Genomic DNA, 10,283 nt, shown 5'->3' with positions numbered 1-10,283 from the left:
AAAAAAAAAAAAAAGAAAAAAACTTCCATGACATTTTCTATAATGGCTTTAACAACTCACATTACCAAGAATTCCCTTTTCTCCACATCTTGCTGGCACGAACCTCCTCTTTGTGACACCATCCTACCAAGGAAGCAAAGCTTCACTGTGCTTTCAGTTTTCACTTCCCTAGTGAGATACCTTGCATATACCTGTTGGTCTGTGTTTATGTGCACTGGTGTTCTACCTGCATGTCTCTGCAGGATCACCTGAATATGGGGTTACAGACAATTGTGAGCTGCCATGTGAGTGCTGGGAAGTGAACCCAGGTCTGCTGAACTCGTAACTGCTTGTGTCCATTTTTTAAATTTGGTTTAGGGTTTAAGCTATTATGTTTTCTGAGTTATTTGTATTTTTAGTTTGATGCATTGTTCTTATTTATACTTGCTTTTGTTTCCTGTACTTTGATGCTTTATCCAAATAAAAATTACTGCCAATACCAACCAGTGTGAAAGAGCTTTTCCCCATTATTGTCTAGTAAGTTTATAATTCCAGTTCTTATATTTGATTAAGCCTTTATAATCTACTTCAAGTTAATTTTTCAATTTATTGTGTGTGTATGTGTGTGTGTGTGTGCATGACATGCAGCATGCATGCCCTTCCAGGATGTACAGGGAGCACCTTATGCACTGAGCCAGCTCACTGAGCCCTCAAGTTAATTTTTGTGTTTAGAATATAGAGTCCACCCGGTGGTGATGGCCCACACCTTTAATCCCAGAAGAAGAAGAAGAAAGAAGGAAGTGGAGGAAGAGGAGGAGGAGGAGGGAGAGGAGGAGGAGGAGGAGGAGAAGAAGAAGAAGAAGAAGAAGAAGAAGAAGAAGAAGAAGAAGAAGAAGAAGAAGAAGAAGAAGAAGAGGAAGAAGAAAGAGTAGCATTACTTCACATGTAAACACAGTTTCCCCAATAAATTGAAGAAACTATCTTTTCCTGCTGTATAGTCTTATCTGTCAAAGAGTAGCCAAATGAATATTTCTGAGTTCTCTATTCTGTTCTGTTGCCCTGAGACTATTTTATGCAGGTATCATGCTATTTTGGTTACAACAGTTTTGTAATATAGTTTGAGATAATAGAGTGTGAGGCCTCCAATTTTGTTGATCTCAAGTTGGTGATGAGCATCCAGTCTCTGAGGTTCTGTATAAATTTGGACTTTCTAATTTTTGTGAAAAATTCTATTGGAATTTTTGATGACAAGTGATTACAATGCATTTACAGCTTTGGGTAGTATGGGCATTAATTATTCTACAATCTAGGATGACAAATTCTTCCACTTATATGTCTTACACTCATAAATGCCTTACAGTTTATAGTGTACAGATCCTTCGCCTCCTTGGTTATGGTGTCTGCTCAAAGCAGTAAAACCCTAAGACATTTATTGAACTTGTTATTTTTAAACTTTGATAGTATCTTGATGGTTTTCTGTGTATAAATCATGCTTTTCTGCATCCACTGTTACAAAAAAAGAAAAAAGAAAATTAGAAAATGAAAGAGAACAGTTACCCACAAACAAAACAACTACTTTTCCAGAGTGAACATAGTTTATTTCCTTTTCTTTTTAAGTGGCCTGACTAGGACTTCTAGTATTTTTCATGAATGGTGTTATGTTTAATAGAACTATGAGAGGCTGGAGAAAATGCCTCCGTGCTTAAAAGTACTAGCTGCTCTTGCAGAGGACCAGTATTCAATTCCCAGCGCTGGTTTAAAACCATCTGTAAGTCCAGCTGCAAAGGATCGGATGCCCTTCTATGGCCTCCAATGAGCACTGGAGCATACATATGGTGCACAGACATGCAAACAGGCAAAACACCCATTAAAAATAAAACTAAATTAAGTAAAATAAAATTTAAAACTACGAGACAGAAACTCTTGATTCTAATAATAAAGAAATTGTTCAGCTTTTCATGGCTGAGTGTAAATTAGCTTGGAATTGTCATAAATGCCTCTAATAAGCTATACAAACCACAACACCTGACAAAACTAAATGTTGACAGGGATGCAGAGTAACTGAACATTTGCTATCAGAAATACAAAATGATACCACAGTAAAGAGTTTAGTAACTTCTGTAAAGTTTACCAGGTAGGTTTACCATGTGGTTCAATAAACCCACTTTTTTTTTAAAGCAAAAGGAAACAAAGCTTGCCCTCACCTCAGCCCCTGTTGAAGTCAGAAGGTAAAATAGCAAAAGACTTGGGTCATGGATAATGCCAATAAAAAAATGGCACCGGATAACTATACGAAGAATGATATGGTATTTGTGAGAGATCAATGCCATCCTGCAGCTCAAATTTTATAGCCACAGCTGTGCCTAAAAATAGTACAAGCAGAAAGCCTTGTTCCATCACAACTAGGCGGGATACAAAACTGACAGCCTCCTTTTTAGACCAGGAAATGAATGAGAAAAGGCTTTGTGGTAACTTCCCACAAACCTCTCATCTCACAGTACAAAGCAAACACAAGTGCTGTGCCAGACTCAGATCTGCCTCAAACTGAATACCACATGGATACATTTAGCATTACCAGAGTGGGATGGTGGAAGGAGCCATTCACTTAAATTTATTCAAGAGGTAAATGGTTATAGCTCTATTGATTATTAACTAGAGCTAGATACAACCCAGAAATAACAATAGCAGACGAGCCAAATAAACTAATTCTTCCATATACTGCAACACCACTTGTTCAACAAAATGAAGTGACACACTTGACATTCAAATGCAGTATGTTAAGTGGAGGAAGTCAAACATGAAAGACTATATAATTGGTAGATCTATTTAGAAGGCATTATGGGAAAAGCAAAAACTATAGGGAAAGAAAGTACTGTGTTTCCCAAAGGTTGGGATGAAAGGAAGGACTCAATACAAAGGTATAAAGAAAAGCTTCTATTATGGAGGTAATATGAGTGTCAAAGGTTTTTCTTTGGTTGGTTGGTTTTTTGCTCTGCTAGGACTTGAAGCCAGAGCCATACTCTCTCTATATAGATAGGCACATTTCCATTGAGCTACAGCCCCAGGAACTGACCTTAAAAATTTATTATTTTTTTGAATTTATTTTACATGGAACATTTTGCCTGCATGTAATGTGTGCCACCTGTATTCCTGGTGCCCACAGAGGCCAGAAGAGAGCATTAGATCCCCTAAAACAAGAGTCAGGGATGGTGGTAAGCTACCCTGTGGGTGCTCAGACTCCAACCTGGTTCCTCTGCAAGAGCAACAAATACTCTTAACCCCTGTACCACCACTCCAGCTCCATTACTTTTATGTCCAAAACAGACTGATCTGTACTATACTTGTATAAACCTCAGCAAACTTGACCTGAGAAATCAATTAAATTTTCCATGCTGTAAAACAAAACTCAAGAGTTCTTACTACCCTGTATTTTTGTATCAATGCATACTACCTAATAAAATTAAATAGAAATTAAAACTTTTCCCCTGCAAAATGACCACATTCTAAATAATACATGTACAACATTATTACCAGCCAGCGAGATAACTCTGTGAATAGGCAAGAGAAATACAAAAATGCTGAGGGTATGATTTCAGCCTCAAGGTTTAGATCCAGAAAGGAAAAATAAAAACACACAAAATTAAAGACTACTTCAAAACAGACTGCATGATTCCACATACTATCTCATGAATCCAAACTACAAACCAGTTACATAAAAATTTAATCATGGCCTGGGGTGGTAGCACACGCCTTTAATCCCAGCATTTAGGAGGCAGAGGCAGGTGGATTTCTGAGTTCCAAGACAGCCAGGGCTATTCAGAGAAACCCTGTCTTGGAAAACCAAAAAAAAAAAAAAAATCATAAAGTCTAAGAATAGCCTAATTTTTATCCATCTATGAAAAGACTACACTCTTTACTTAGTACCACAGGATATTATTTCCTAAATTTTAAAGGAAAGCCAAAACAGCCTATACTCAAAACTTTCTATACTACATACTCTACAAATAAATAATACAATTTCACTTATAACTACTATCTAGCAGAGAAAGCACTCCGGACAAATGAAACTATCACACATTAGTACATCAATCCTATCATAGTACAAAGAAAAGGTAAACAGAAAGACTTTCATTGTTTGGGCAAAGGGACAATTTTGTAGCAGTCAATACTTCAAGAAAAGGCAAAACAAGATGCAATTGAAGACCCTGGATCAACATAAATTATAAGGCTACTGAAATACCTTAGCAAGAAAGCACAGGATATATAGAAAAAGGATGGCATTTTAAACAGAGCCAGGGACCAGGGTACAATTTTAATCTACTTTTACAATCTTGTCAAAAATACTGCTAATATAACAGGTTTGTCACGGAAAACCTATACACCAAAATGTTCCTCCTGGAAATTAGGATTACTTCCTTAAGGTGAGAAGCCTAATCTCCAGGAATTTGTTCTCCTAATTCAGCTTAGGGTCCACCTATGCAGTTCATTCCTCTCAGTGAAGGCAAAAAGACTACAATCGAGAAGAATGGAACTATGAGTACTCAAATTTCTACTCTCAATGATTTCCTTCTTCATGCATTTTTAAGTACCTTGTATTTATGTTTTTGTTTTTTGAGACAGGGTCTCAACATATAGCGTAGGCTGTCCTGGAACTCACTATGTAAACCAAGCTGGCCTTGAACCAGAAATCCACCTGCCCCACCTCCTGAGTACTGAGATTAAAGGTGTCTGCCACCAATGCCCAGCTTAAGGTAAACTCAATTTTTGTTCCAAATAAATCTATCTTGTGGGATAATTCTTCCAGCAATCAGGAGGCAGAGCAGGTAGACCTCTGAATTCCAGGCCAGCCTGGTCAACAGAGTAGCAAGTTCCAGATATTCAAGATAACAGTAACTTTTAGGTCCTTGGAGATCTAGCTATTTTTTATCAATTTTTTAAAATAAGCATGAATTCTTTCTTTCTTTCTTTTTTTGGTTTTTTTTTTTGTTGTTGTTGTTGTTGTTGTTTTTCGAGACAGGGTTTCTCTGTATAGCCCTGGATGTCCTGGAACTCACGTTGTAGACCAGGCTGGCCTCTAACTCAGAAATCTGCCTGTCTCTGCCTCCCAAGTGCTGGGATTAAAGGCGTGCACCACCACCACCCGACATAAGCATGTATTTTAATGGCACTCACTAACCTAAAAATTTTAATCTTTGCCAATTTCCAGCACAGATTTACACAGAGAAACCCTGTCTCAAAAATTAATAAGACTTTGTCATAAATGAATAAATAAATAAATGGAATTCCTGAACATTTTCTAAGGTATTAGGCATTACATGCTTACATTAATAAGTGGAGAAAAGGAACAAAGGCATAGAAGTCGGGCAGTAGAGTCTGTACTAAGTTTATTCCGTACTTGTTTTCTTTTGTTTGTGAATGCCACACCTTCTTCACTGAGGCAGGGTCTCTCAAGTGAACCCAGAGCTAGCCAACAAATTGAGTGGCCACAATTACAGCCAGCTACACCTGAAATTACAGGCAGCCAAAATGCCCACCCTCTACTAACAAAGGTTCTAGGGATGTGAATTCCAGTCCTCATGCATGGTTGGTTATACAGCAAGGACAACCACGGATCCATCTCCTCAGCCCCTACTAAGTAATTTTCACCATCAAGAAATAACAATCAAACATACTAGCCAACACCTGCACTTAGTCCCCAAAGACAGAAGACCACAAGTTCAAGTCAGGCATAGGCAACATAGGGAACCCAGTCTCAAGAAACAAACAACAAATCATCCTTAGAAGTATTAGCAAACAAACTATAGTCATAATTTTTATCATCACACTTTAGAAAAGCAATTTTGCCTACGTTTCCCAGAAGTTAATAAAATAAAACTCTTAAGACTTTATTAACCAGCCGGGCGGTGGTGGCGCACGCCTTTAATCCCAGCACTCGGGAGAATGCTGGCAGAGGCAAGTGGATTTCTGAGTTCGAGGCCAGCCTGGTCTACAAAGTGAGTTCCAGGACAGCCAGGGCTACACAGAGAAACCCTGTCTTGAAAAAAAAAAAAAAAAAGACTTTATTAAGACTTTATTAACCATAAGATTTAAAACTCCAATATTAACTTCACTGTATCCTAAAAAGTAAATATTTATATTTATGTACATTTCTCTATCTGTAGTATGTGTTCCTTTCCTTTTGCTCAAATCTCACCCTAATTATAACCCACAATTAGTGTATATTTTCTTATTTTATTTCCTAGACATAAAACCAAACACTTAGCACTGAATAACAACTATTATAAATGATCAACATTTTTTTTTCTGCCTTAAATTTCAGCTGGATGGTGGGGGCCCATCCCTTTAATGCCAACACTCATGAGGCAGTCAAGGGTATCCTCTGTGAGTTCAAGACCAGCCTGGTCTTCGGAGCTAGTTCCAGGACAGCCAAAACTATATAGAGAAATCCTGTCTCAATTTCGCCCTCCTTCACCCCAAAAAAGTTATAATTCCATACACTAAAATGTTGTTGATTTAGCTGACTGAAGCTAGAAACTAAGACACAACACCACCATAAAAAGGTTAATTGGTCATTTGCTCAGTGATCCTGCCAATTAACTTTCATGTATTACAGGGTCACAGACAGCATCAGGACTCTTGCTGGTCAGTCCTTCCATCACAAGAACCAGCCAAATGTACGTACGCTGGCTCTGCACACATCAACTATCACCAGTTGTTGTTGTAGTATCAATTTACTACAAACAAATCATGTAAAAATATCATCCTGGGAAAGTACTACAGTAATAAATCCAGTGAATCCCACAACAGAGGACAACCTAAGAAACAAAAGTATAAACTCTATCTCAGATACTAAATTAAAAATAATAGATGGCTTCAAATTCAAAATCCATTTCTAAAAAATAAATATACTTTTACAGTGGGCTGAGTGTACTTCAGTGGTAGCCTGTATTCTTAGCAAGCACAAGACCAAGTTCAGTCCCCAACACCAAAAATGAAAAGTATAAATAACACACTAACTTTGATACTCTGTAAGCTAGAATTATAAACTTTAAGACAACGTGATCTCTTTCACTCTCCACTTTATCAATTCATGTACTTTCCCTTTATGTGGCAATTATAATCTCAAATTATGGTAACATTCATCTTTCAAAAACCTTTCTTATTAGCTGGCTGCAATTGCAATCTAATCACTTTTCCACTCCCCAATTTCTCTTCTGACAGACAAGACTTTCCCACGTTACACAAGGCAACACAATTAGTACTTTGGGTCTTTTAGGTTTTGCCTCTCCTAGCAGCTGTGACTCCCTGAAAATAAGCATCACCTTTCTACCCACAATTCCCTACAAAGTATAAATTAACTATACTTAGCTTGTCGCACAGTATCCAATAGGAATTAGTTCTAGGACACACTCCCACCCCACCCCAATCCCCACCCCCACCCCATCCTTGGATACTGAAGTCCTTTACATAAAATGGCATAAAATTTACATTCAATCTATCACACATCCTCCTCTAGAGTTCAAATCTGTACATTATTTATACTACCTAATAAAATGTACATGGCACATTAAGTAGTTGTCACACTGTTTGGGAATGACAAGAAGAAGGAAGACTATTGCCTCCTCCCACAAGAAGGGCTGATGGTACATGGTATTGCTACTTAATTTGCTCACAGATCAGTCTCTTGAACTATATTATAAACCCCTAAAGAGTTTAGGAGTGTATCATCATCCACAGGCTGGAAAATAAGCAACAAAATACATCTTTAAGATGTATGTATTTTATTTATGTATATGAGTACACTGTAGCTGTCTTCAGACACACAAGAGGGCATCAGATCCCATTACAGATGGTTGTGAGCCACAATGAGGTTGCTGGGAACTGAACTCAGGAACTCTGGAAGAGCAGTCAGTGCTCTAAACCATTGAGCCATCTCTCCAGCCTGCAGTAAAACCTTTGAATGCTTCCTACATAGCTCTGTATTTGTAAAGTATCTGACGGACATTTGTGAGGGATTTTGATCAATCTTTGACCAAAGACACACACATTCTTCCTACTGAACACACACTTTCCACCACTTCTTTTCAGGGGAGAAGATTCAATTATGTCTGATTCATTCTCAATACAAATGTTTACAACATAATAGTAGAGTTCAGTGTGTGTATAACCAAATAAAATCTAAGCACATTGTCTTTGACTAACAATGTGGTGCTCAAAACACTTAAGATCCTATAAATTGCAGCATCTGGGTTTTTTTGTTTTGTTTTTTTGTTTTGTTTTGTTTTTTTAATTCATACTCAGATTTGAGAGTTGTTTTCCAATACAACTGTTGTTAAGGATATCTGCAGGGACAGGAGTAGGGACAAGAACATTAAAATACAGCTAACAGTTTAACATCATGCTTCCATTCCATTTTATCCAAAGAATTTAAATGGGAGTGAAAAAAAATGTAGACACAACCTGTAATTCAGTATAAGCACTACGGAAAACAAGAGATACTGGATTTGCATACCATGAGTTAATTTTTAAGGTGTTGCTTTAATCCACAAAATTTTTACATTTATCCCATGACCAGCTGGTTCTCATCTCACCAATGCCCCGCCCCACACACACTTCTCACCTTCCCACACACACTGAAGTCCCTGGGCCAAACCAATCATCATGGGAAAAAAACTAAACCATGTGGTTCGTTTCCCTAATTCTTTGTGAAAATAGTCATAGTTCTTTTTTCCCCAAAGGAAAATTACCTATACTAACGAGACCTGAGAAGGAAAGGCAGCTCATTATCAGTTTCCCATTCTCCCCAGGGAGGAGAAAAAAAAAAATGGTATTAACTTGCAATAAGAGACAGCCGTTCCACCATGTCCCTTTTACATTTTAAAAATGTTTAAACTTAAGGGTTAAGAATTTTTGTTTTGTCTTCAGGGTACATTCGCAGGAATGGAGAAGCGAGGCATTTCACTTTGCAAGAAAAAGACCCCTTAATAAAAAGGGGGTCCCTCGGAATTTGGGCAGGGGGTAACCTAATCCTCTGTCACACAAGCCTGCCATCGAGCAAGATCCCGTTAGACAGAAAATGCCACTCGCCACCTCCCCCGCCATCCAGAACACTGACAGGAGAGGACTGCGGGGGCGACGGGGCAGAGGCGAGGGGGCGGGACGCCACGCACCGCACGGCACCGCACCGGTCACTCGCACGGGGCTGCTGGGGCCTTGTGGCGACCCTCGCTCCCTGCAGCCACCGCCCTCGCCCCGTCCCCACCCCGGCGCGGCTCCCGGGACCGAGCACCGCGCGGCCTCCCCCGCTCGCCATCGCCCCGCGCGCCCCTCACAGCCCGCGTCCTGCCGCGCCGAGCCGCGCGAGGGGCCGCGTCGCATCGCACCTGGATGTAGTTATTCTCGCAGTAGTCGGCCACCCGCTCCAGATTCGTGTAGCTGTCGAAGAGAGCCCGGCGGCCCCCCGGGATTTCCTCTTCCAGCAGCATCTGCAGCTCCGCCATCTTCACATCCTCCTCTTCCTCCTCCTCCTCCTCCTACTCCTCCTCATACAGCCCGCAGAGGCAGCGGCCGCGACGCCCGGGAGAGGAGGAGCAGCGGCGGACGCGGCGGGAATCGGGAGGAGCGAGCGGCTACCCCCCCCCCCCACCCTACGGCGCGCGACGAGGGAGGGGGCGGCGGGGAAATGGAGGCGGGGCGCGAGCCGACGGGCGGCGAGGACGGTCACCGCGGCGACGGGCGCGCGCACGCGCGCTCCCCTCCACCCGCCCCCGAGCGCCCGAAAAAGATTCCCACCCGCGCCGCCCCTCCCCCACTTCCGGCGTCTCCTAGCGACGGGAGGGCGGGGGCCGGGATGCGCGCGGGAGCGGAGCTCCCGGTTAACCCTTCGGCCCCGCGCGGCCTTCCTGGCTCTGGGAGTCCTCAGCAGCCTTTGTTAGCCGGGCGGGAATGCACCTCTGCTCCCTGCTGCTTCCCGCCGCCGCCCCCCATCTTCACCTCTGCGCTCCACCCGGGGCCGGAACCCTGCGGAGGTCATCTGCCTGAGGAAGCTCGCCCACGGGGAGGACACAGTGTCTTCACAAGCTCTGTGAAAGATAACACCTCATCCCAACAGGCAGAGCCACTGAACTTCCAGGCAGCTCTAAATACCACCTTGAACCTCATCGGCTTCTTTACAAATTGCAGTCCCAAACCCATTCGTTCGTTCACTCATTCATTCACTCACTCCCTTCCTCCCCCTGTCCTGTCCTCTCTTTCTTCTTGGCATGGTCTCCTGTGTAGACCGGGCTGACTGGAATTACAGCCAC

General features: G+C 41.5%; 1 protein-coding gene across 9 annotated transcripts in view; it reads right to left on the bottom strand.

Annotated features, from left to right (window-relative positions):
• The window catches only part of Abi2 (abl interactor 2), an 81,825-nt gene extending 72,164 nt beyond the window's left edge, over nucleotides 1-9,661 (bottom strand). For 7 of the 9 annotated variants that reach the window (XM_029476725.1, XM_029476740.1, XM_029476747.1 and 4 more), the window contains exon 1: nucleotides 9,363-9,609. In XM_029476725.1, coding sequence (XP_029332585.1) covers nucleotides 9,363-9,479 — 117 coding nt within the window. In that variant the 5' untranslated portion in view covers nucleotides 9,480-9,609. Of the gene's footprint in view, nucleotides 1-9,362 lie in introns of all 9 variants that reach the window. The other 2 variants (XM_021156468.1, XM_029476730.1) reach the window with 1 other exon arrangement.
• Nucleotides 9,662-10,283: the final 622 nt, after the last annotated feature.

Source organism: Mus caroli, chromosome 1 (genome assembly GCF_900094665.2).
Source record: "Mus caroli chromosome 1, CAROLI_EIJ_v1.1, whole genome shotgun sequence".
NCBI classification, from domain to species: Eukaryota; Metazoa; Chordata; class Mammalia; order Rodentia; family Muridae; genus Mus; species Mus caroli.
This window is presented reverse-complemented; position numbering and strand designations above follow the sequence as displayed.